Genomic DNA, 26,328 nt, shown 5'->3' with positions numbered 1-26,328 from the left:
CCAGCCTCTTCAGTCCCTGTCCGTGGCCGAATCGCGACTGAAATTGGGAACCAACGTCCTCCTGAACGCACTGGGCAGTAACACCAGCCTCAGCACGCTGGACATCAGCGGGAACACCATGGGCGACACCGGAGCCAAGATGCTGGCCAAAGCCTTGCAGATCAACACGAAACTCAGGTAGCGAGTGTGTGCGTGTGTAAGGGAAAGGCAGGCGGCGGATGCTGGTAAGTGCTGAGTCTCAGCACAGTGTGCCGGCTCTTGCGGGGCACTGCTGAGCCGCGTTCCCAGAGAGGAGAGGAGCGTGCTGCCTCGGGGGGTTGCTAAGCTGTGTAATAGCCCTAGGAATCACGGGGTTTCCACTTAATAGGGCAAGTGGCTGGTGAAATTTCTACCACTTGTTTAATGAAAACATACTGAGACTGATCCTATAATGGCAGATCCTGTCTCCCTCCCAGATCCCCATTCCTCCATCCTGCCTCGTACCCACCCTTTCCTCCCGGCAGTCTGGTTGAGAGCAAGCTCTCCTAGTTCTCATGTGCTCCGTGGCTTTGTTCTTGCCTCTCCGCGCTGCTCACCTGCCCACGCAGGCTGCTTGGCCTCTCTGTCGCCCGCATGGCTCTGTGCGCTCCCTGGCTCTGAACCATTGGCACCTCAGCTGCACTGGGACATCTGCCACCAGCAGTGCCCCAAAGTAAGTACAGTGAGCTGTGACATGTGATTGACACGGCGTCCCCCCACCCATCTCTTCTTCATCCCCTTCAATTCCTCCCCCCCCCACTGCCACAGCCCCGCTCCCCTGAGGATCCCTATTGCCCCTTTCTGGTCTCTGCGTCTGTCTCCTCTCTATCTATGGTGCTTATCCGGTGCCCTTCACTGTAGTATCTGCACCTCGCAGCCTGTAACAGATTTATCCCCAGGGGATAATGGAGAACCGAGGCCTAGAGAAGCTAAGTGACATGCCCAGGGTCACTCGGGATGTTTGGGGTGGACCAGGAATTGAACTTGGATAGCTCACAGCTGCTTTGCCCCCTTGGCTGTCCTCTCCCTCTCAGCCATTCGGTGTCTCTTGGGCTCAGCCCTGCAGAGAGTTCTCTCTCTCCTATTGCGAGCAGCTGCTTCTGTGGCTGTGCCACGTCTGCTGTATGCACATAAATCCTGGGGGGATGGGTCTGATCCAGCTGCGCAGGAAGCACCTGTGAATGCTGCCCTGGGGCAGGCTTACATGTGTGTAAGCTGAGCCCCCTAGGCTGTGCCCGTTTAGATGGACCATTTGTACGTGTTCATTCAATACCAGCTGGTTATTGGCGACGTGCTCCATAGGAATGAAGGACCGGGTAAAGGGAATGCCTGGATTATATAATGGCTAAGCCTCCATGGCAGCTGTATGGCAGATCAGCCATCTGTTACTCTGCAATTCAGTGTCAAGGCAAGTGCCTGTCAGGGCTGATTACCCCATTACCTGGCAGTGCTCTGCACCCTCAGCATCATGGGGCGGATGAGGCTCTTCGCTGCCAGCTGCAGCAACGTCTCCAGGAAGGGAAAACCAGGGCTGGGTATCCCGGGCTTGCAGCTGCAGGAAGGAAGCCAGGGCATTGCTGGGGCATGCCCTGCTCCCCGTTAGGCACTGGGGGTCATGTGGCTGGACTCTTGATGTAAGTCAAAGATCTCTGGAAATGGCAGTGCAGAGCCCATCAGCCAGGCGCTGTGCTTGTCCCTCTCCAGCACTGGCAGTGCAGTGATCTACCGTGGCTGGCCCCAAGCCTCCTCTGCAGTGAGGGAAGCCCTGAGCGGGTGTTAAGGGATCGTACTGTGGAGAGCGAATGCCCTTTTCCCCTCCCAGCCCAGCTGGCCATGCCCGCCCAGGTGCAATGTCACTGTAGCGAAACGAGTTTAGACTTGTGGCGCCTCCTGCTGGTTGTCCTGGGAACTAGCTCGATTCCAGCCCGGAGCACCCTCCGCAGGCCGCTGGCCCCCATGTCCCTCCCGGACCCTGGTGCCCCTTACCCTGGGGTTCTGCCCTCTGCAGTACCCCCGCTCTGGGTCTCCCCTCCCAGGGGAACCCCCAACCCTCTCATCCACCTTGCCTCAGTGGCTACTGTCGTCATCTAGCCCCCGCTCCCTGGGGCAGACTGCAGTCTGTAAAGGCCACTCATCATCAGCAAGGGGGCTGGACCTGCTGCCTTTGCCTATCCCTGGGCTGCCCCTCTGCAACCCCAGTACATTTGTAGGCCTTCAACGAGGCCTGCAGCCTGGGGGTTTACCGGGCTGGAGCTCCCCAGCTCCCCTTGGCCTTCCCCAGCCCTGCTCCAGTCCAGGTACCTTCCTCTCCGGCAGCCAGGCCCTTCTCCCTCCGGACTGGAGAGAGATGCCCCCAGCCGGGCCTTAACTGAGCTGGCCACAGCTGTGGCTGCTTCCCCAATCAGCCCAGCTTGGCTGCTTTGAACTTTTTCCAGCCAGTGAGAGTGATGGTAGTGGGGCAGCTGCCCCACTACCATCACTCCCACTGGAGGATGGCTACCAGCTCCGGCTCCCCTCTCTGCTGCGTGACAGAGGGGAGCGGGCTGCTCAGGCGCTGACCTCCAGCTTTGCTGCCTTCTCATGGGTCACTGGCTCTCACTGCAGGGCCCCAGGGCTCCAAATCTCCTGTCCAGTGGCGCTGGGAGGCGGAGGAAGTGCCTTCACCCAGCAGTGGGGCAGAGATGGGGAGCCTCCTTGATGCGGAGCAGGACCCGTTAGTGATCTCAGTGCATTCATTCCTGCATTTCTCCTCTGAGGAGAGAGAATTGCAAACCTCTCTGGCTGGTCACATTCTCCAGGCCAAGCAGAGCAAGGTGGGAACTTGGCCTTACGCGTAGATATCACAGTAGAACAAGGCAGCTTAATAACTGGTTTTGCTAGCCACGGCGCGAGGCTGAGACTACTGATCCCTATCTAGCCGCGGCCGCCAGTAGTTCTGGGTGCCCATTTCTGGCTCTCCAGTTCTCCAGCACGCAGCTCACTAGCTGCACCTCCCAGGCCCCTGCCCCTGCCCCTGTCCCTTGAGCATTTGATCCTCGCCCGGCACTGGCTGAAGCACCGCCCAGTCCTTTGCCGAAGCAACAGCAAGGGTGTCCTGAGCCTGTATATCTCAGCCTCAGAGGGGTGGGGCTGGGAGACCACAGGCCCTGCAGGCAGGTGCTGGGAGGGGCTAGGTGGCCTGTGGAGAGCCATTTCCCCTCCAGAGGATTCTGGGATTAACCACCTGGCGTTGGGCAGCGGGGTCACCTCTCATTGCTGTTGCAAGGTGAAGTTTGCACATCAAAACAAGGCAAACATGGGCCTGGCGGGTCTCTCTGAGCTCATGTGCAGCGTTCTACGTCACTTTGGCAGGACCTGTCTCATGGCTGCCGGCCTCGGGTTAGCCCGGCCCCAGGAACGGCTGACAACACCTCTCCTGGCTGAATCTGCACCCTTGGCGAGGGAAGGGAAAGTCACAGCTCCCTCTGTTCAGAGCCTTCCCAAGCAGGAAACTCCTCTGGGGTGCCTGGGGGTTACAGGGAAAAGATCCCTCTTCACCCCATGATCTTCACCCCCGCGCTCTGAAATCTGCATTGGGAGTCTGTAGCCAGCCCACAGCTAGGGCTCGTCCATTCGCAAAGTGGCAGCAAGAGAACTCCGTGGGGTTTAATTCACACCTGTCACTTCAGGCTCTGTGTGGGTGCGCTCTGATTGCAGTTTTTCTGTTTCCATTTTGCTCAAGGCAGTGAAAAATTCCAGAGTCTCAGCCCTGTTCTTTAACCCTCTGGTGCCTGGAGTTTATCCACTGCAGTATTGCCAAAGACCTGCCAAAATCAGGGGTCAGGCCCCCGGAATCACGAGATTGGCTTAAAAATCATGAGGTTTTGAACTCATGGGTTTGATTTCTTTGGCCCCTGGAGTCCGGGCTTGTAGGTGGCATGCAGGCCACATTTTCATGCTTTTCTCCACAACCACCAATGCTAGAGACTTTTAAAAAAATGTATTTTTAATGCAAGGCGAGATTCTTGATGTAATCCCATGACTCCAGGAGCTGGGGGCTTTAAGAAAGAAACCAACGCTCACAAGACTCATGATGCATCCCAAGAATTGGTGATGCTGCTCTTGTGCGATTTGGGCTCTCTTCTCTGCAGTGGGAGATTGGTGAAGCTATCGACCCCAGGCCAGGGACGCCTGCTTAGCCCATTGCTCATGGGGCACATGCCAGTTGAAGGGTCAGAGCTTTCAAATGCCACGACCTGAGTTTGGCTTCAGCCCTTGTGCAGTGCGGCTCATCCGGCCTGTGATACAGTCCCCTGCCTACTGCTTGTGGCTGAGCAGCGGGAATTGCCGCAGAGTCTGCTGCAGGGCAGGCCCCTCCAGTGTGGTGAGTGATCACACCAGAGCCCAATGGGGGTGCAGCAGCAGCCTGGCTCTCCAAGCCCTTGGTGAGCTCGCGCTGTGCTGCTGGCACGACAGAGAAGATGCATGTTGCCCCTCCCCACTTCACACTCTCCTGCCTGGTAGGGCAGCGGTGGTGGTTTCGCTGCAGCATCCCTTGCTCCCAGGGCCGGCTCCAGACCCCAGCGCGCCAAGCGCATGCTCGGGGCGGCGTGCCGCAGGAGGGCGGCAGGCGGCTCCGGTGGACCTCCCGCAGGCGTGGCTGCGGAGGGGCCGCTGGTCCCGCGGCTTCGGTGGAGCACCCGCAGGCACGCCTGTGGGAGGTCCACCAGAGCCGCGGGACCGGCGACCGCCAGAGCGCCCCCCCGCGGCGTGACGCCGTGCTTGGGGCGGTGCAATTCCTAGAGCCGCCCCTGCTTGCTCCCTGTGTGCGGGCGCTCGGTAGTGGTTCTCGCTGGAAACGGACTCAGCAGCCACGTGCTGTGGAGCAAAGAGACCTCACTGAGACCCTGCTCAGTGCCCGGCAGCCTGCACGGATGCTAGCTCACCGGAAAGTCCCCGAATGTGTTGGGCTGCTCCAGTTCCCAGAATCACTCCCCTTTTCATTTTGGAGGCACTGGGAGTCTGGGATACTGCAGGGAGGGGCCAGATAAGTCCCCAGAGAGATTTGCCAAAGAGATGGGCTGGATGGTTCAGCCAGCCCAATAACACCATTCTAAACCCCAGCCAAAACCCTGCTCCCAGCCCCCCAAAACTTGGGGGCAGTTCAGGTCTTTAGTGTCCCTCGTGCTGGAGAAGAGACAGGCCTGTGCTCGGTATAAGGAGAATTCCTCATTGACTCTGCCAGCCCTGGAGTTTTCTAGCTCCCAGACTAACACAGCCTACGGGCCATACAGGATATCCTTAAACCCTGGCCTGGATTTAGCATCTCAGGAATGGGCTGCTCATTACACTAGAGCAGTGGTTCTGGTACCGCTGGGGTTATGCAAAGGTCATCCAGAGGGGGCAGCAACTCATCTAGATATTTGCCCAGTTTGACAACTGGCTACGTAAAAAGCACTAGCAGAGTCAGTACAAACTAAAATGTCATACAATGGCTCGTTTATCCTGCTCTATGCACTATACACGGAACTGCAAGTACAGTATTTGTATGCCAGTCGATTTATCATTCTGTGGTAACAATGAGAAGGTCAGCGATTTGTCAGTAACAGTGGGCTGTGACCCTTTTAGACTCATAGACTCTAAGGTCAGAAGGGACCATTATGATCATCTAGTCTGACCTCCTGCACAACGCAGGCCACAGAATCTCACCCACCCACTCCTGTAACAAACCCCTGACCTATGTCTGAGCTATTGAAGTCCTCAAATCATGGTGCAGAGAATCCTCCAGCAAGTGACCCATGCCCCATGCTGCAGAGGAAGGCGAAAAACCCCCAGGGCCTCTGCCAATCTGCCCTGGAGGAAAATTCCTTCCCGACCCCAAATATGGCAATCAGCTAAACCCTGAGCATGTGGGCAAGACTCACCAGCCAGCACCCAGGAAAGAATTCTCTGTAGTAACTCAGATCCCAACCCAGCTAACATCCCATCAGAGACCACTGGGCATACTTACCTGCTGATCATCAAAGATCAATTGCCAAAATTAGGCTGTCCCATCATACCATCCCCTCCATAAACTTACCAAGCTTAGTCTTGAAGCCAGATATGTCTTTTGCCCCCACTACTCCCCTTGGAAGGCTGTTCCAGAACTTCACTCCTCTAATGGTTAGAAACCTTCATCTAATTTCAAGTCTAAACTTCCTAGTGTATTTGTCTGTCTGATTGTGTCAGCAAGGAGTTTTTAAGTGAGGTGAAACTGGAGGGTGCACAAGACAAATCAGCCTCCTGAAGGGGGTATATGGTCTTGAAAGGTTGAGAGACACTGGGTTAGAGGATCTGACCTAATCTGTGCAGTGAGCCCCTCTCTCTGGAGTGGGCTGAGCCAATCCCCTGCTGAATGCTGGAGAACTTTGTATCTGGAGTGCAACCTCTGGCTCGGACAAATCTGAGCTTCTAACATGCTGAAAGCACGTGCCTTGTGAGGGGGAATTGTTCACTGGGGTTCACCCTGTTTCGTCTCTTCCCAGGACAGTAATTTGGGACAGAAACAACACCACGGCCCATGGATTCCTTGATGTTGCCCGTGCTTTGGAAAGGTAGGGGCAGTGTAAAGCATGTGCTTTAACTCCTCAGTGACACGCAGGTTTCATTGCCTAGTAGGGAGTTCTGCATTGGGCCTGGGGTCGTTCTCGGAAGGGATTCCCACTAGCCCCTAACCTTGTGAAACTAGACAGGTGATATTGACAGAGCACAGCAGGGTCTAAGTCAGATGCCAGGAGACGAGAGCGCCGGTGGGTTCGCCCTCGGATGAGGGTCTGCCTGTGGGCTGTTCTACCATCCAGGCAGTGGGGACAGGCTGTGTCGAGTGTGTTGCTTCTGGCGAGCGAGGTGCTGGCTGTGGTGAAGTGAAGCCTCGTTAATTGCATGTGGGGAGAGGGTGGGCAGGCAGCTGGCTGGATGCAGTGGGAAATGGAGATGCGCAAGGTGCTGTAGCTAGAAGGCAGGCCTGGGAAGGGCCTGTGTAACCGTGTGCTGTGCCCCACTCTTCTCCACCACCTTGCAGCCACAGATCTCAGAGAGCTGCTTGACCATTAATGAGCTAAGCCTCAGCCCCCCCCTGTGTGGCAGACAGGATGATCTGCTGAGAGCCCGAGCTCCAGCCCCAGCTGGAATGGCTCCATGGCTATTTTTAGCACCAGAGCGCAAGCCTGAATCTGTACTCTGAGACTGGCAGCCAGGGGGTTTGGGCAGTGTAGACGTACCCTGTGTGTCCGTGTGCACCCGCTGCTGCGCACTAGATGCTCCGCAGTGCACTTTGATCTGCCTCGCGTTGAAACGGGCGCAGATTAAAGTGCACTCGGACACTGTTCGTGCGAGGCAGCGTGGTCCGCACTGACAGCTAGTGTGCATCAGGGTAGCACGTGGCGGATCTACCTGCCGGCTTCCCGTGAACTAAGTGTTCGTGTGGACAAACCCCGAGGTGCTAGTGACGGTGGGGTACCTCTATCTTAGATTCCCCAAGATGAGAAGGGCCTAATTCGCAGCCCTAAAAAGTGGGCCCTTCAGTGTCACAAGCTGGGCCCCCAGAATCACGAGTCACTTGTGAGAATGTGGGCTGTACCGCATGAGGCCTGCAGTCTTGTGCTCCATGGCTTACAGTGTCAATAATGCCTGGCTCTGACACAGCTCTCCCAGCAGTCTTGTGGGCAGGGCACTATTCTCCCCATTCACAGATGGGAACCTGGGGGCTCAGTGACTTGCTGGGGTCACCTCGGCAGTCTGTGGTGAGCAGGGACCCTCCATCTCCCAGGGCCTCGGCTAGTGCTCTACACACCGGACCAGCCTTCCTGCAAACAATACTGCTGCCCGCAGACAGCCGCCAGCTTTACAGAAAAAATGCCCCACTTAGACCTTGAAAGGGTTTCTTTTCCCACCGAGCACTTTGGTTGTGGTGCAGCGCAGGGAAGTGATAACGCATTGGAGAGCAGGGAGGAGGCAAGATCATACAGGTGTTGGGAATCCGAAGTTACCTACCCTTTCTCCTTTGGATTTCTCTGCCTGCTACACTGGGTTTCAACCTTATTCATTTACTTCCCCCTAAAAAATGTGGACTGGAGGTGCAGACCCCTCTGGCAATGTTAGACACAGTCTGCGGCCCCCCTAGGGACCCATGGATCCCCGGTTGAAAACCACTGCTCTAGTACAGTGAATAGCACACACTGGAGATGTGGCAGAAGGTGGATGAGAACTGGATCCAGGCTTGGATCAGAATTCTCTGACCCTAAACCATCTATAATCCAAATGCCACATACACCGTCTCACGGCTTCACAGCATAACGTAGCGGGTGCAGCCAGTCATAGTCTCTCTTTTACGTGGGGGAAAGTCAGATGTAGCCTGGGTTTGCTTCACTTTCCATTTCTGAGCACTGTGTCCGTGCAGCAGAAAGCTGGCAGCATCATGGGGATTTAGGAGAGAGTGGGTCTCGCAGCTGGAGGAGACTCGGGGGTTGTGCCTGGCTCTGCCACTCTGTGGACTCGGGTGTGGTGCTGCCCCTCAGAACTCGTCCTGCGAAGTGGGGATAAGAATTACACTCTGGGGTGAAGATGCTATTCCTGGACTCAGGAGAGCCGGGTTCAGTTTCTGGCTCTCCCACATGCTTCCTGTGAGACCTTTGGCAAATCACTGAACCGTCCACCTCCCAGCCCAGTCTGCCAATCACTTTCTCCCTGCAGGGACGCCTAGAAGCTAAACTCCTTGTTGGGAGGCACTCGGAGCCCCTGGGGATGGTGGCCATGTGGGTGCTGAGGCCGATAAAATGGGCAAGCCCCTCGGGAGGGAGGGGCCCTGAGCGCCTCAGCAGCCAGGTGCTATAGGAGTGCAGCATGTTGTTGTTATTTACCAGGCAATTCTGCAAGACTTTTGAACCAAGTCGGTTTGTTTTCCAGGGGCAAAGTTCACCCTGCGTGGGGCTGCAGCTGAAAGGGGCACAAACGGAGCCATTTTGGGTTGGCAGGGAATCTTCTCTGCCCCTAGTATTGGCCCTTCAGGCTGAAGGTTGCCAAGTGACCTGTAGGTGCTGAGGGCTCTCTGCCCGCTGGGGGCTGAATGCAGCAACGACCCCGTCCCCTACGGGTGGGAGGTAGCGCAAGGTGGGCTCAGAATGGTCGGGGGCGGGGTGCCAGATGGACCCATCCCAGCTCCGTTCTCATTGTGGAGCTGGGGGAAGCCCAGCTGAATACAGGTTGTTCCAGTGACACTAACTCCAGCCGTTTCACCCCCCAGGAATTACACCCTGCGGTCCATGCCGTTGCCAGTGAGCGACGTGACTCAAGCTTATCGGAGCAATCCGGAGAAGACGGAGGAGGCTGTCCACAAGGTAGATCTCTGGGGCTGGTGGGGGGGTGGGGACTGGTCCTTCCAGCCCCAGAGATCTCTTCCCGCTAACTGGGCCTCTTGCCTGCTGCAGATGCAGTCTTTCCTGGCGAGGAATCAGATGCGGCGGACCCTGCCTAAGCAAACCTTCCGGCTGCAGCAGGGAATCGTCACCAGCTCCTCGGAACAGGTCAGAAGGATTCCGGGCCAGTCACACCTGCCTGCTTTGCTGTAAGGGGCCGGCCAGAGGGCGTGTGCGTTGCCAGCCAAGGCAATGAGCCATCCAGTCCAGTACCTGTCTGTGCACCGGACATCGGGCCCGCTGGAAGTCCATGGCTGTGGTGGGAAGGTTCCCCATGGGCTCCAGCGTGCTGTAGATGCCCTGTGCACATATTCTTGCAGTCCCTCCCGCTGCTCGTCGGGGATTCCTCCTGCACGGCAGGGCTGAGTGCTGTCCCTGCATGCCACCCATCCTAGGGGCAGTACTGAGCACACTCCCCGCTCTGCGCTCACCTGGCCAGGGGAGAGGCAGGGACTGGGGTGGGAGGAGGAGGATCGCTGTGGGCCTGGGAGGTGGCACTAAGGAAGGGTGGGGGAAGAAGGCAGACAGGGCTCTGAGGAAGATCGGCGAAGGAGAAGAGCAGCCTGTTGGGAAGGATGGAGGGAAGAGAGCGAGGCTGAGGCGGGGTGAGGCAGGAAGCAGGGGAGAGCCTGGAGAAGCCAGGCCGGAGGAGGGACAGCACGGGGGATGGAAGGGTCCCGATGCTGATTCTGAGCTCGCTTCGTGCCCATATGCTGGGGTCCCAGTTGGAGGGTCCATAGGCTGTCCCGCCCAGGCTCTCGGTGTGCATCACACACTAACAAAGGACCACTCCCAGCTCCGGGGTGTGTGCCCTGAGCCCCGTTCTCCCGATGGAGAAACTGAGGCACGGAGGGGTTAACTGGCCTTGCCAATGTCACAGAGCTGGGGACAGTCTGGGTCTGCTCCCACCCAGCCCTGTGCCCTGCCACCAAGGCCGGCTTTCCTCAGGGTCTGCGGGCGAGCGTGAGCCGCACACTGACACGGGTGCTGTGCTCTAGATGGTGAATGAGATGTGCACCAGCCTACAGAAGCATGTCGATGCCCTGAGTGCCCGTCTGGGCCGAGAGGTGGAAGCCAGTGTCCTCTGTGCAGAAGAAGCCATTCGGGAAGCAAACCTGTCCATCAGCGTGAGTCTCCAGGCTGTGCCTGCTGCTCTGTGTGTGCTGTCCTCCCGCTTCCCAGGCCCGGCCCGGCTGCCCCTTCGCCGCGTGCTGCAGCCAGGCCCAGCCGCGCTATTCTCAGGGTTTGACTGAGCTTGCACTACAAACCCCAAACTGGCTCCTTGGCCCCAGTGCCCCAGACAAAGGGAAGTTAGCTCTGGGGCGGAGGTTGAGTCATTCTTCCAGCTACGCCGTGACTTGGATGATAGCCACCTGCAAAACAGAATTTCTCAAGTCTTTGGCCCCAACCCAGAACCAGCGAGTGACTCCCCTAGCCGCACTCTCACCCGGGGCCAAGAGATTAACTCGGATTTAAAAAGCCATTAAGCTTGTGACCAGTAACATGAGTCTGGCTTACAGCAGGTTAAAATAGGGTGGCTGCTGGAGAGCAAAACTTTCCTTTGCTTTTAAAGGGAAGGGTTAGCGTTAGGGTTAAAGGTGAAGGGTTAGGGTTGGGTAAGGGTTAAAGGTGAAGGGTTGGGGTTGGGTTAAGGTTAAAGGGAAGGGTTAGGGTTAAAGGGAAGGGTTTATCGGGCTTTTCCTGGGGGTGCAGGGCTGGAAATGTGAATGGATCGGGGAGGGGGGCGGAGCAAAGAGAGTGTGAATGACGATTGGGGGCAATCAGACAGGCTGCTGGTAAATGAGCCCATGGAGAGGAACGTGCTCGCTACCCGTAACCAGGATGAGGAGAATTTTCTTTGCCAGATCTTAGCCTGGGCATTGAGAGTGGGGAGCAAATCACGTTAATTGGATTCATGTATTAATGGGCGGGAGGAGCCTCATGGCTCTTGAGCCCCTGAAGGCCCCTGCCAATCTCAGCACCCCCTCCGCTGGGTCTAGGGTGACCAGATGACAAACATGAAATATCGGGACGCAGGGGGGGGGGGGGGAAAGCCGGAGCGCCCCCCGCCACCAGGCGGCAGTGGCACAGCCCCGTCTCCACCCAACTCTCGGCTCTGACCCCCGACACACTCCCAGCTCCCCCATGCCCTCGCTCCTGGGCCCAGCCTGGACTCCGAGCTGTGCAGCCGAGCCACGCTCCGGGCCCCTCTTGCAGCTCCCGGCCCAGCCGCTCCCGGGCTTCATTGCACCAGCCCCACAGCAGAGGCTGCTCACTCTGTCCCGCCCGGGACACTCGCCCAGGCAGCCCGCTCCGGCTGCAGGGAGCTTGGGGACCCCGGGCAGGGGCGAACCAGGCAGCTGGGCCCGGCCTCTCCTGGCAGGGCGTGTCCGCCCACGCGTGTCTCCACCCAGGCCTTGCCTGCTCCGCACTGCCCTGCAGGCTGCAGGGCTGGAGCAGCCTCCATGCGCTCCCAGCCCTGGCCATGGCCCGTGTGCAAACCTGGGAGGAGGAGGAGGAATGCCGCGTGCTTGGGGAAGAGGCGGGGCCAGGGCGGGGAGTTGGGGAGGGATCCAATGGGGCAGTGAGGGGCGGGGTTGGGGCGGGTCCAGGGCAGGGATTTGGGGAGGGGTCCAATGGGGGAAAGTGGGGGATGGTCGGAGGAAGTGGGGGGTGAAAGCCCCTCCGGGCTCCGTCTATGCACCGGATCGGAGGGCAAAATTGCTTGTTTGTCCAGTGTCCCGACCGAACATCGGTCGGGACGCAGGACAAACAAGCAAATATCGGGACAGTCCCGATAAAATCGGGACGTCTGGTCACCCTAGCTGGGTCTGCTAAGGGGCCTCTTTGTGTGGGCCGGGGTGGGGGAGAGTTTGGGGACGGGGGGAGGACAGCTGGAGGGGCAGCAGAATCCTGGTATTGTGCCCCTCCTGCCATCCATGTGCTGCTCATGAGGGGCTCTCTGTGACATGGGCGGGGACAAGCCTCCATAGCTCTTTGGTGCAGCCCCACGCTTATGGGGAGGGACAGATCCCGAGGAGCCTATAGGGGGTTGTTTGGAGGCTGGCGTTCTTCCCAGGCTCACTGGGTGGCTGGCGGCCCGGGGGAGGGGCTGCCCCAGAGAGGCTTGTGGGAGCTCCTCGGTGCACTGGCCTCCTGACTCTCCTGAGGGGCTCCACCAGCCTCCCTTCGTTGGCAAGGACACAAGCTTCTGATGGCTCATCAGGAGCCTGGGGCCCTATGCAGGGGCTGCCCGAGGGGCCTGCAGGGACGGGGCTCCCCTCGCACGCAGGGGCCGCCTGCTTCTGGGCGCCCCCAGGATCTGCAGGGACGGGGCTCCCCTCGCACGCAGGGGCCGCCTGCTTCTGGGCGCCCCCAGGATCTGCAGGGACGGGGCTCCCCTCGCACGCAGGGGCCGCCTGCTTCTGGGCGCCCCCAGGATCTGCAGGGACGGGGATCCCCTCGCACGCAGGGGCCGCCTGCTTCTGGGCGCCCCCAGGATCTGCAGGGACGGGCTCGCACGCAGGGGCCGCCTGCTTCTGGGCGCCCCAGGATCTGCAGGGACGGGGCTCCCGCAGGGGCCGCCTGCTTCTGGGCGCCCCCAGGATCTGCAGGGACGGGGCTCCCCTCGCACGCAGGGGCCGCCTGCTTCTGGGCGCCCCCAGGATCTGCAGGGACGGGGCTCCCCTCGCACGCAGGGGCCGCCTGCTTCTGGGCGCCCCCAGGATCTGCAGGGACGGGGCTCCCCTCGCACGCAGGGGCCGCCTGCTTCTGGGCGCCCCCAGGATCTACAGGGGCGGGCTCCCCTCCCAGGATCTGCACCCAGGATCTGCACTCGCACGCAGGGGCCGCCTGCCTCTGGGCGCCCCCAGGATCTGCAGGGACGGGGATCCCCTCATCTGCACCTCAGGAGAGCCACAGAAAGGGCCGGGGGATGCCTGGTATGTGCTGCTCCCCATGGTCACTGTCCGTCCGCCTGCCTCCCTTCCTGCAGACCTTGTCATGTCCCTAGGGAGGGATCGCCTCTCCTGGGCTGCGCCTAAGGACAGTGACAGCCAGCTGTGCCCCGCCCCTCTCCCCCCCCCGGCCCCCCGTTGAAACTACTGAAAAAACGAAGGAAATTCTCAGACAAACTTTGAAGGCTGATCTCAGCAACAGGGAGGAGAAAATCCTTGTAAGAATCTTGCCACTAGTAAAACAAACCTCCCTCCCTGGCCAGGAAACCATCAGAGTAACTGAAACACCAGCTGGGAACCTCCCATGGCCGGTGCCTTGCCTCTGCCCCGTGAGAGGAGTTTGTCAGGGTGGCGGCTCTGGGCCCCCAGCTCCGCAGCGGGGAGCTACTCACGCTGGTTTCCTGGGCTGGAGCAGTGTCAGCGCTCTCCTTCAGCTGGAGAGAGGGATCCTAGCTGACTTGCTGGCATGTGTGAACTTTGCCGAGACGGCCCTGTCTGCAGTTTTCCACCTCAGGGGGACTGACGGGGATTGTTCCTAAGAGGGAAACCCTCCACTCCCACTCGGAGCGAGCACAGGGCTCTGCGCAGCTCCTGTGGACGAGCCCCAGAGGTGTCATTGGGACCTTGTTCCTTGGAGCCGGTCTCACTCCTGGATGGGCCCATGCAGGAGCATCTCCGATTCCTGCCTGCTTCACAGTCAGCCCCTTGTACCGCCTGAGGAGCTGCAGAAGAAACTCTCTGGCGCAGTCCCCCAGCGAGTCAGACCATCCATTGCCGACAACAGACACCGGAAGGGGGCCGGGCAGGGAACGGTCCCTGTGTTGGTTCCCACCTGTTTCAGTGGCGGTGATTGTTTTCTTTCTGCCTCTCCTGGCACTAGGCCCCCTCTGCTGGGGGCGGGTACTGCCCAGGCAGGTTCTCAAACCCCAAGGGATTAATGGCTGTACTCAGTGCCCAGACGTCCCTGCAGTGGGATAAACACAAGAGGATTCTTGTTGGCTTCCGGGGGCAGGCGGCGATGAAGGGCTCCAGTGAGATTTAATCCAAGACGATGCTGTCAGCGCCGTGAAGATGCCAGAAGGGATAAGGAGGGGATCAGCATCCAGGAGCAATGTGGCCTGCCCTCGCGCTATCCGTTAGTGGAAGAGGAAAAGGCAGCAGCCAGGAAATAAAGAGCAGTCAGCAAAGAGCCGAGAGGGAGAGTCGGGGATTAAAGAGAGAGCTCAAGACACAAGAGAGGCGGGAATGTCTGGAGCGGCAGGTTCAGCTCCCAGCTCGGGGTGACATGTGGAGATTGCAGGGCGTGCGGTGAAGCCTCCCCACCCTTTGACCTTGGGTAGCGCTCCGTGCTCCAGGGAGCAACACAACCTGCAGGGGCATAAGGCTGCAGACGAGCAGAGCAGGGCTGGCGCGGCGGGAGGCCGGGGGTCAGGAGCGACGGGTGTGGGCAGAGCCGTGGGAAGCCCAGGGCTGGCGCGGCGGGAGGCCGGGGGTCAGGAGCGACGGGTGTGGGCAGAGCCGTGGGAAGCCCAGGGCTGGCGCGGCGGGAGGCCGGGGGTCAGGAGCGACGGGTGTGGGCAGAGCCGCGGGAAGCCCAGGGCTGGCGCGGGGAGGCCGGGGTCAGGAGCGAGGGGAGTTGGCAGAGCCGTGGGAGGCCCAGGGCTGGCGCGGCGGGCGGCCGGGGGTCAGGAGCGACGGGTGCGGGCAGAGCCGGGGGAAGCCCAGGGCTGGCGCGGCGGGAGGCCGGGGTCAGGAGAGCGGCGGGTGTGGGCAGAGCCGTGGGAAGCCCAGGGCTGGCGGCGGGAGGCCGGGGGTCAGGAGCGACAGGTGTGGGCAGAGCCGTGGGAAGCCCAGGTCTGGCGCGGCGGGAGGCCGGGGGTCAGGAGCGACGGGTGGGGGCAGAGCCGTGGGAAGCCCAGGGCTGGCGCGGCGGGAGGCCGGGGGTCAGGAGCGACGGGTGTGGGCAGAGCCGTGGGAGGCCCAGGGCTGGCGCGGCGGGAGGCCGGGGGTCAGGAGCGACGGGTGTGGGCAGAGCCGTGGGAAGCCCAGGGCTGGCGCGATGGGAGGCCGGGGGTCAGGAGCGACGGGTGTGGGCAGAGCCGTGGGAAGCCCAGGGCTGGTGCAGCAGGGCAGGATTGAAGGCATCCTCAGAGCCGTGGGGGAGAGGGAGACCTGGCTAAGGCTTGCTCTAGTGAAGTGGCAAATACCATTGCAGTGAAGGGCTAAAGGTTCAGCGGGATCCCTGCTTAATCCCTGCTGGGGAAAGCTTTCCGGAGAGAGCGGGGGCTGTCGGTATCTGTTCACCTGTGGAATTTCTCTCTCTCCCACCGCAGCTTTTGCCACTCCTATACGAGACTGGGAACGCCCCGTACCAGAACTGCCAGCTGCAGCACAAGCTGGAATGCCTCACTGAAGCAGCCTCACAGGCCTGCAGCCGGGAGATCCAGGTAGGCAGCTGGACTGCAGGGGGTGCTGTGGTTCTTGCCGATCAGTGACAAGATGGCGCATTGGGTGACGCCACCTGCCTTGGTGTGATCAGATTCAACAGGCTGAGTAATGCTTGCAAAGTGGGACGGCGGGATCGGGGCTGGTTCCTGGTGTCTCTGCTAGGCAGGAGGAGCTCCTGTCAGGAGGAGCAGTCTCCTTTACTTCACCCCCTTCTTGCACCTTTTGGCCACACAGAGGGGTGCTGAGCACCCGTCGTTCACCTCCACCTCAGTGGGACCAGGCCCTAGCACCGCTTGCTTCCCTTCTCCGGGGTGCCCTGAATTAGCTGTGCAGTCAGGGGGTGAGGTCAGGTGTGCATGGCACTGCCCGGCTGGCTGGTCTGCCTCTGACTGGGCGCTCAGTGCTGCACGGACGGGAGCGAGGCTGGGAGCCCAAGAGGGGAGCACTTGATGGTGCTGGTGGCAATGATGCATTTACTTGGTGCCATCGCCCGCGTCCCCTCGGGATGAAGGCTTTTAGCTCCAGGCTTTTCCTTTACTTTTCTAGTTCCCCCCAGTCTTTCTGCTGCATCGTCCTTCCTGCACCTCCACCTGCTGTGCGATCGATTCCATGTCGCCAGCTCTCTAGGTCTAGTGCCGGGAACTACTGGGGGCGAACCTGAAATAATCCCGCCGCCCTCCGCAGAGGCTTGCGCATTTACCTGGGCTTTTCACTGGTCTAACAGAGAGAAGAGCAATTCTGGAGCTAGCCTGAAGAGGGCAGGCTCTCTGCCAGCGCTCCCTTCTGCAAGGCTCTCATGCTGTAGAGCAGGGGTAGGCAACCTATGGCACGGGTGCCGAAGGCGGCACACGGGCTGATTTTCAGCGGCGCTCACACTGCCCGGGTCCTGGCCACCGGTCCGGGGGGCTCTGCATTTTAATTTAATTTTAAATGAAGCTTCTTAAACATTTAAAAAAACCTTATTTACTTTACATACAACAATAGTTTAGTTATATATTATAGACTTGTAGAAAGAGACCATTCTAAAAACTGGCACGGGAATCCTTAAATCAGAGTGACTAAATGAAGACTCGGCACCCCACTTCTGAAAGGCTGCCGACCCCTGCCCCCTCCTGCCCTAGGGCTCAGCTCTGGCTAAAAGCACTGAGAGGCACCATGTAGCAGGGGCTTATCCAGCTGGGGATCAGTCCTGTCTGCTGCCTCCATTTCTCCTGCTTGAGATCCCCAAGAACCTTACCTAGGCTCATGTGTCCAATAACATCCCCCTGGGGGCTGGTGTATTAACGCAGTTCAAAATGAAACACACAGACTCACCCCAGCTGGCTCCAGCTCTCCGCAGGCCCTCAGCCAGGGAGCCAGGAGAGAGTGTCTGAGCAAACTCCGGCTGCCTGTGTGTTCCCCAGCGGCCATGACCCCTGGACTCGCACCCTGCACGTGGGAGGTGGGCTGCAGCTGGCACAGGGCAGGCTGAGCTCCAGCCCGGGCTGTGACACTCTATGCATTTGACACAGCCCGTGGCATTGAGGGCAGTGTTCATTCCGGCCCAAATGGAACTGCCGCTGTGCAATCAAATCCACAATGTTTTTTTTAACACGAGATTTTCCAACAAACCCCAAAGGGTTTGAAACAGAGGGAACAGACATTAGTTCCCTTCCCAGCCAATCAGGTTTCATTTTCTTGGGAGCTGTGATGTCATAAACCTCCTAGTTCTCCAGACCTCCAGAGAATCCTCCAGCATAAACTGGGGGACAAGACCTGAATTTCAAACAAACAAAAAAACCCCTTCCATGCTGTCCTCATCCATCAGAAAGAAGGGCACAAGCTCTATTGGTTTCCTTTGCAGGTCACCTGTAATACAGAAGTCTGGAGGGTAGAGGGTACGTGTCCAGTATGCATTGTTCTGTCTTGGACTTGCGGGGAGACCATTCAAATCCAGATGGTGCATTGCATGATGGGACATGTGGTCTCCATATTAAAAATCAGGGCAGCCCACAATCCAGAACTCAGCGGCCCACGTGGCCCCTCTGGCTGCTCTTGACACGTTTGCTTTAAAGGACTATTCCTTCTTGGAGGAATGTTTGTGTGCGCTCGATTAAGCACATAGCAGGTGCATAGGTCATTAAACAAGCTGTGTCCTATAGAGTGATCCTCCTTCAGTGCTGCTCCTCTGCTTTGATTTATGGCTCAGGCTATTATGCAGGCCGTGCTGGATACCACCCAGAATCTGTGTCCTACAGTTCTGCAGAAGAGTGGCGTTCGGGACCGGCTGGTCCACACGATCTCTGAGCGAATCATCCTTCAGGACCACCTCCACCTGAGCGCCGTCCTGGACCAGCTGGTCACCGATGTGTTCAGCAAGCTAACGTGAGTGAGAACGTCTCTAGTTTTCGTCACATATTTGAAGTAGAACCCACAAAACCAGCCAGGTCAGCCAGGCGCAGCAGCTGCTCCGCTCTTGCTGGGGAGCAGCTACGGCATGTAGCCGAGATAAATTACTTCAGCTGGCACCAGGCCTTTGCTTCACTTCTCTCCTGGACAGCAGCACCAGAGGAACAAGCTGATATGAAGCATTTCTGTCGTGCTGTGAATTTACACAGCGCTTTACAAACGTAGATCTGGCATGGTCCTTGCACCGAGGAGCTTGCAGCGTAGGGGCAGGTCTACCCTTACAACGCTGCAGCGGCATGGCTCTGTGCCGACTGGCTCAAGGGTGCAGATTTCTCACAGCCCTGAGGGACGTAGTTATGCCAGAGTAATTCTGTAGTGTGGACCTGCCCTAAATAAGGCAAGCCAAGGCCTGGGGCAGCAAGGGTGTGGGGCCTGCTGAAGAGGCACAGGGAGAGGGTGGGGAGGAGCAGCTGGGGGGTGGGAGCAGGGCGGATGTTGGTGCATGCCCTGAAGAGGGAAAAGGAGGCAGAAGCCCAATCTATGCTCACGTGCATGTGTAAATCCAGAGTAGCTCCCTTGTCCTAACTGGGAGCAGGATCTGCCCCCAAAGGGATCATTAAGTGAGAAGACTGGAATGGGAGATGTGGGGCCAGGAGACCAGAGCGTAGCGGTAGAGCGGGGGAGGTGACGGGGTGAGGGCAAGGAGATCGGTGTGAAAGACGTGGATTTTAATATCAATTCCCTGGATGTGCTGCCACCTCCGCTCTTCTCCGGCTGCCTGCAGCCGCCTAAATCACCGGCTGAGCCTGACACAGGGAACGTCATCAGCCAGAATAACGGAGGTGTGGGAGGCAGCTCCTGCTGCTGAGTTGTAACTAGCCGGGGCTGTTCCCTGTGCCCAGCCTGGCAGGCTGGGCAGCACAGAGTGAGGGGCAGCCAGCCGAGCTGCGACTCTAGGACCTTCCAGCCTGGCATTGTCCGTGGGATTCCTGTCCGGCCCTGAGCTTCCCAGAGCCCTGCCCGCTCTGACTCGGCCGTGTGACACGTGTCTCGCAGCGCTGTCCTGTCTCGCCACCCAGGGAATCTCCAGGGCAAACCAGGGACACCGAGAGCAGCGACCCAGCTGGCGGGGCGAGTCGGCACTCGCGCGGGTGACGTTTCATCACCGTTTTACGTCAGCCTGGCCTACCACTAATGGCCCAGGCCTCAGCTGCTTGCCCGCCTTCCCCAGGAGGAGAGGGGAGCTGCTGTTCTATTCGTCTGTCCGAAGAGCAGGGTCGTCCCGCGGTGTAGTGAGCACGTCCAGCGTAGCGGCTCCCTGCCTGGGCCAGCGTTCGTTGGCCTCCACTGAGATTTGTAGCTGAAGTGACAGATGGCTGCTGTGTTGTATTGGGCAGGCTGCTCCCTGGCACCAGTCTCTCCCCTCTCTGCATGTCAGGGTGTGGGCCTCACCCAGAGGCTCTGCACCGTGCGTGTGGGGCAGCCTGAGCAGTGGGACTATTCCCTTCTTCGCATACACCCCAGCCTCCTGGCCCTGGGACTAGCCCAGTCCGTGCCCCGCTGGGAAGCGCCATGTGAAAGGAGGCTAGAGCAGAGCAGAGTTCTTACTCAGGCCAGGGCTGCTGCTTCACAGATGAAACTGGGTGCGTGAATTCTGTCGGGGAGTCAGATTCCGTCAGGCCCTGTGCGGCTGATAACTCACTCCTGCCGTAACCTTGGGGGTGGGGGAGAGGGTCGTCTGTTGGCAGGGCTAAATCGCTGGGCAGCAGTTCTCAGCTGCAGTGATTGGCTCCACAGCACCTACAAGCAGGCCTGGCTGCCCTCTCCAGTTTGCTGTCTCTAAGCAAATGTATTTCATGTCCCCGTGCAAACAAAATGCAGCCCCATTCCCCTCTAGCAGGTGTTCCCGGGTGTCCCCATTACAGGATAGCGGGGCCAGCCCCAGGCCTGGGCTTAGCGCTCGTGCCAGCCTGTGAGCTTCCTTTAAGGAACTAGGGGCTTGCTCCTGAGAGGAGCAAAGCAGCTACCCCTCAGGGTCGCATCTCAGATCCAAACAGAGAATAACAGCATCCCTCACGGGGTGGCTGTAGCCTCTCCATTCAAGGGGTGCATTAGACCACATCTAGCCCTGCTTCCCCCATTCCCCGCAGTGTCCGCGGGGGGCAATTGCCATTGCAGCCCAGAGCGGGCAAAGCCAGTGGACTGGGCATCCCTGCCCCAGTGGTGGCGGCACAGGGTCCCTGTGCCTCCCCTCGCCCCACAGCTCCCTGCTGGCTGGACCAGAACAGCCTGGCTTGCACTTCTCTGTGCTGCCTAAATCCTTACCCCCCCGTGCTGGCTCAAGGCTTCCCGCCAGCGCCCCGGTGCAGATTCTGGATCCGGGTGCCCAGCCACGTGCGATGCGTGCATGGGAGTTACCAGGTGAGTGCTAACCAATCGAGCGCGCTCACAATCCTCTCTCCTTGGCAATCCACAGCTGTGTTTCAATAACTGCTGGAGCGGAGCCCCTGACAAAGGAGTGCAGCATCATTGTCCCCATTTTACAGATGGGGAAACTGAGGCAGGGAGTTGCAGTCACACGGTTGTTGGACCTAGAACCCAGGACTCATAGGTCCCAGTCCCCTGCTCAATGCCCTAGACCAGGCCCAGGTTAAGGCTTCAAGGGTGTGTCAGTTGAAACAGCTTTTCTTAAATAAACAGGAAGTTGGTACCTTGGCACTCCCCCTGTCCCCGTGCCCATTAGCTGCCGTAACACAACCGGCGACACTCGTACTGTGAGATACACTATATTCCTCCCTAGCGGGAATGACCTCGGACTGATGCGACGGAATCTCCAATAGCTTCTTGGCCTCAGTTACGGTGTCAGATTGAGACAGGATTGACACTGGGCCCGCAGTTCACGTCCCCTCCTTGGTTTAATTGCATGGAGGGTCTTGTGGGAGCTACTTCCTGGGAACCTGTCCCTTCACTTCCCTGCCGTGCAGAAGGCTGAGCTGTTCCTCTGCCACAGGGCCTGGGCTGTGGGGGGTGACTCTGATTCCCCCCTTTCTGCCCGTGCCCCATTGCCTAGAAACCAAGTGCAGGCGATGTGCGGGCGGCAGCTTTGGCATGCGCAGTGTGTGTTGAGGCAGCCTCTGCGTGGGTCTGCCCACTCCTTGCTGCTTGGCGGAGCGGTGCCTGGTGCTTCTTTCCCTTCGGCGGGGCAGAGAGCCCAGCTGGGGTCGGTGCTTGGGCCGTACCCTGGTCTTGTGGCTGCCTGTTGTACGGACCACACGCCCTGGGCTGCCTGGTGAATCCGCAAGCTGCTGGAATGGTCTGTGTTGGCTCCTGGCTCACTGTCAAATGTACTGGGGTCTGGAGAGCTGCTGTCGCCCCCCCCAGCCCAGCCTGAGCTTGCAGGGCCGGGCACAGCCCTGGCGTATAGGGCAGAACAAGGTCTAGTGCCCTCAGCCCCCTGGCCACCCGAGCGAGGGCAGGCTGAGGCGGGGCTCTGGCCTTGTCCTTCCCCCCTCAGATTAGCCCACAGTGCAGGGCTTCCCTTTGGATGGGGTGGAAGATCTTCCTCCTCTGGCGCCCCAGGGGCTCCCTCGGGGTGGTGCACAGCTGGGGAGCTCTGACCCCTCCTGTGGGCAGGGGCGGCTCTAGCCATTGCGCTGCCCCAAGCAGGGCGGCACGCTGCAGGGGGCGCTCTGCCGGTCGCCGGTCCTGCGGCTCCGGTGGACCTCCCCCAGGCACGCCTGCGGATGCTCCACCGAACCCGTGGGACCAGCGAACCCTCCGCAGGGACACCTGCGGGAGGTCCACCGGAGCCGCCTGCTGCCCTCCCGGCGACCGGCAGAGCGCTCCCCGCGGCAGCCGCCCCAAGCATGGGCTTGGCGTGCTGGGGCCTGGAGCCGCCCCTGCCTGTGGGGCTGCCCAGGCAAAGGGCTTGGAGCCCCTGGCAGTAATTAGCGCATGCAGAAGAGGCCAGTCTCGCTATCCTCACGAGCGGGAGGCCGAGAGGTGCTGGGAGTCTGCGGCAGGGCTGGGGACGGATCCCAGGGGCTACGTTCAGCCTGTCAGGGCATTTCCTCCCTGCTCTCCTGGCTTCCTGTCCCGTGGCCTCGTCCCAGCGCCAGCCTTGCCCTCCGCACTGCCTGGCAGGCTCTCTCCCAGCACCGGCTGCAGTGGCTAGAGGCTAGCTTGGCTTGTCCTTGGAGGTGAGGGGCTACGTGTGCAGCGCCTGGTGCCACGGGACCCGGTCCACGGTGCGGGCTCCTGAGCTCTAGTGCGGTGCAGAGACAGCGTGAGAGCATGGGGCGGCCTGGTTAGCCCTGCTTCCCGACCTGTTCTCTTGCATCTCCCCTGGCTGCAGCGCTGGCTTGCTGGGACGGGAACTGGCTGCTGTGGCCTTCCCGCTCCCCTCCACTGCTCCCAGGGCTGGGGGGCTCCCCCCGCCGCACTAACCACCCTGTCTCCTCTCGCAGCGAAATCAGGCTGTCTGTCATTGCGGCCGTGGCTGACGGGCTGATCGACGAGGTGCTGGAGGACCTGACAAGTGCTCGGTGCCGGCTGGTGAGTGGCCTTGTTTGCTCTCTCCTTCCTCCAGGGCCCTGCCTGGCAAAGAGGTGCCAGCACGAGTGCACAGCCTCTCCCTTCTGCTCCTAGTGCTGGAAGCCAGACGGAGACCCCAGTTCCTGGCACAGCCCCAGGGCTCTCAGGGGCCCTCTGTGCTGGTGGAGCTAGACTGGGCTTTGTCCAGCACGGGGCAGCTGAGTGCAAAGACTTCCCTGTTGTGGTCCCAGGCAGCTGCCAGGGCTAGTGCCCACAGCTGTGCCAGTCTTCAAAGGGGGCAAGGCTGGAGCTCTGGCTCTTGCCTCCTCTCCGTGGTCTGCACAGGGTGAGGCAGCTGTGCCCTCCGAGGCCTGCCTCCGACCTGAGTCACCGCTCCACCACACGCCAGCCACAATTAACCCCTGGTGTGCCAAGGCCATAGCCTCGGGCATTGCCCAGTCTAGTGACAGGAGAGCAGCTGTTCTGAACAGGGGCTGCACAGTTTCCACTCGCTGCTTTTCTCCTGAGCCGGCTTCTCCCCCAGGCATCCCCGTCCCCAGCAGAGCAGCTGGCCTTCTTGCCCTCCCCTTGCTATGGCACCATCCCAGGATTAACCCTTTGGTGCTATTTGTCTCCTGCCCCTTTCGGTGCGAGGGCCAGGAGCCGCCCTGTGGATGAGAGCGGTAAGGAATCGCTGGGGAAAGCTGACACCAGCTGGATTTGTGCCAGGTCTCCTTGTGGGCTCTGCTGGCACCACAGCTGGGCTGCAAGGAGGAAGCTTTGGCAGGCCAGAACCCTAGAAACATGGAGGGCACATTCCTGGAGCTCACAAGGAGCAGGGCATTATTATACATGAATGTGCCCTGCCACGCTTCATCAGGGGAATAATTTAAGTGCTTCCTAATGGTTTTAGGCAGAAAATCTCCCCAAGCAAACTCCGGATCTTCATGTGCTACAGACAGACAATAGTGAGGAGGACGATTTTCTGCTAAAGAAGAGCAGGAATCTGCTGGATGTTGCTGAGCAAGGCTTTGCAGCTGAGGAGGTATGGCTTGGTTTCCTTCTCTCCCCTTCATGCTGATGCCCAGGCTGACACAGTTGGTTAAAGATATTAAATCAAGATCCAGTAGGAGATGTTAAACCTTTCCCTGAGCTCTGAGCAATATTTATTGTGCTCAAGGGGTGCTGATCTGTCCAGATGAAGACAATTAAAATAACTGCTGGTATAATTGTTCATAGATTTGGGTGGTTCTCTGGGAGTGTTTGGGTTTTTATAGCCTTCCTGGGCCAGGATCAAACTCCATTGGCTTTGGGAAGTTAGGCACAAAATGACCTGTGTTTGCTGCAGGTGGCTTTTGACAGGTTCTAGCATCAGAAATGGCCCTGAGAAATTGCCATGTAGTCCTCAGATGCAGCAGCCAAGCAGGGAGAAATGTTTTCAGCCACAGGGACCTGCAGCAGCTCTGCTGGGGGTCTGTGTAGATACGGTGTAATGACAAGATCCAAGAGCCGTAGGTTTCAGGTGTGACCAGTCCTCATCCCATCTGGGTGTGGAATAAACCCTGGTCCATTCGGATGCTGGGCAAGTGTAGCTAACTGTGCATTCGGAGCCCATTTTAAAATGCAAATGTATCAGGCCCAAAGCCCGTAATGCAGCCGTCAGATTTTGGTTTGTAATCGTGTCTTTTGCCATCTCAGCCCCCTCCAAGGCCTGGTTATTCGAGGATGGTGAATGGACTCGCTCTCCACTTGCAGTTAGCCCCGTGTACGTTTTGCAGGGCACTGCACACTGAAAAGCAACATCTCCCCCTCTCTCTGCAGTATAAGATGGCTCTGAGGAGGAAAAACAAGCACTTCAGGAGCATCCGGCCCACGCCTGCCATGAGAAGTAAGGCCGATACAGAGACGTTCTCTGCTTACAACCATGTCTTGCTGTGAGTCAGTGGCTACTCTGACATCTGCAGGGTTGGTCGTATGTAGGAGTCCATTGTGGCATCACAGATAATATCCAGGTGTCTGTCATCAATCCCTGGCAGTGCAGGTGTCCGACAAGGGAGGGTGAGTGGAGGGAGCGGCCACAGAACCTAACTGAGGACAGGAGACAGAGGGCTGGGGGTGCAGGTCAGATAGTCAGAATACAGGGGCACTGAGCAGAGAGGCCCGGAGAACGCCCGCTGCCCTAAAGAGGAGTCCCGGGGGCTGTGAATGTTGTCCAGCGGAACTCTGCCATGGGAATGAGACAAGGTCCCAGTCCTAGGATGGTGGTGCCAGTGCCAGTGTCCTGCCACCCAGCGCGGCTGGTGTTCAGCTCTCGGTCTCCTCGGTGGGGTTCGTCGTGGTGTGTTTCTAGAGACTGGCCTAACACTGCAGGTCTGTTTCCCACGGGCAGCCAACTAGATATGGGGTGGGCCTGACTTTTGATGCCTAGTGTGGTCTGGTTGGCGCAGACATTGCCCAGCCCCTGAACCAGACACAGGCTGCTTCTCCATTGAAGAGCTTTTTGGTGACTTGCCGCATCTGGATCTAATCCTGCTTCAATAGAAGTCAATTGTAAAACTCCCATTGACTCCAGTAGGAGCAGCACTAAGCCCTCTGCCCCGGCCATCTTGGGCTTTGGCATTACTGGTTTCACTGACAGCCTCACCCCAGGTGTTGCTTTTGAGTCACGTTGTGACAAGTCACCCGAGCCATGTCAGAATTACCCACAAGGCTGTTGGCACCATGTGGATGCAGATCTGGGAAGGGATCTCACTTGAAATTTGCCTTTCCACCAGCGCACGCGGTTCTCCTGGTTCTGGAGAACCAAACTCCATATCATCTGCGGGACAGAATGAACCTGGTATCTCTTTTGTGTGAACAAACCCAGCAGATCAAAGCTGTGCTTCTGTGACTGGCAGACAAATGTCTTGTTGCCTGCATATATTTGTCTGCATTGTCCCCAAAGGCTCCCTCAACACCTTGTGGTCACAGCCCCCTATTTTAGCATGGTTTAGCTTCCAGGCCTCCAGATCAGCAGTGGGCTTAGTGCCAGTCAGCCTGGGACAGTGCTGGCATCACCGCCCATGTGGGGTCCTGCTGGCCCCGTTGGTCCACCTGCCCCATGCTGCGAGGCATGGTTTTAAGTTCCCCTTGAGTCCATGGGGAGGCATAGTAGGAAATGCCGGCTCCTTGTTTAGCATAAAGTGCCTGGGGCCAGTGACTGGAGCTACTGTAAGGAACTGTGAAATGAGATGAAACACCTCCTTTCCCAGGATGCCCTGGGGCAGCCCCATGAATATCTGTTTTGAAAGGCGCACATGCAGTTTTTAGCTCTCTCTGAGTAATAACCCCGTGTGAGGCCTTTGTGACTCATGGCTCTGCTCTGTGGCAAGGAGAGAGACTTCCCGAGCCACGCAGCCCTACCACTGAGCCCCGCTGCTGCCTGCTGGAGCCCCAGGTTCATTCAGGGCTTGGGAGAATCTGAAAATCACTGCTAGTGCTTTGTCCCACGGGGGGAGCATTTCACATTGGCTGGGACTGTAGAAATAAGCTTTATCTGATTTAGTCCACGGGCA

At 58.9% G+C, this 26,328-nt stretch overlaps 1 protein-coding gene across 4 annotated transcripts in view; it reads left to right on the top strand.

Annotated features, from left to right (window-relative positions):
• The window catches only part of CARMIL2 (capping protein regulator and myosin 1 linker 2), a 123,827-nt gene that overhangs the window by 49,850 nt on the left and 47,649 nt on the right, over positions 1–26,328 (top strand). For all 4 annotated transcript variants that reach the window (XR_005588955.1, XR_005588954.1, XM_039503448.1 and 1 more), the window contains exons 21-30: positions 5–177; positions 6,522–6,590; positions 9,278–9,371; positions 9,462–9,557; positions 10,448–10,576; positions 15,739–15,852; positions 18,042–18,217; positions 22,708–22,795; positions 23,688–23,819; positions 24,596–24,662. Coding sequence is in view for 2 of the 4 variants with exons in the window: in XM_039503448.1 (XP_039359382.1) it covers positions 5–177; positions 6,522–6,590; positions 9,278–9,371; positions 9,462–9,557; positions 10,448–10,576; positions 15,739–15,852; positions 18,042–18,217; positions 22,708–22,795; positions 23,688–23,819; positions 24,596–24,662 (1,138 nt within the window). In the remaining 2 variants the exon portion in view is untranslated. The remainder of the gene's footprint in view (positions 1–4; positions 178–6,521; positions 6,591–9,277; positions 9,372–9,461; positions 9,558–10,447; positions 10,577–15,738; positions 15,853–18,041; positions 18,218–22,707; positions 22,796–23,687; positions 23,820–24,595; positions 24,663–26,328) is intronic.

Source organism: Mauremys reevesii, linkage group 16 (assembly GCF_016161935.1).
Source record: "Mauremys reevesii isolate NIE-2019 linkage group 16, ASM1616193v1, whole genome shotgun sequence".
NCBI classification, from domain to species: domain Eukaryota; kingdom Metazoa; phylum Chordata; order Testudines; family Geoemydidae; genus Mauremys; species Mauremys reevesii.
Note: the sequence above shows the minus strand (reverse complement) of the source record. Positions and strands in the feature narration are given on the sequence as shown.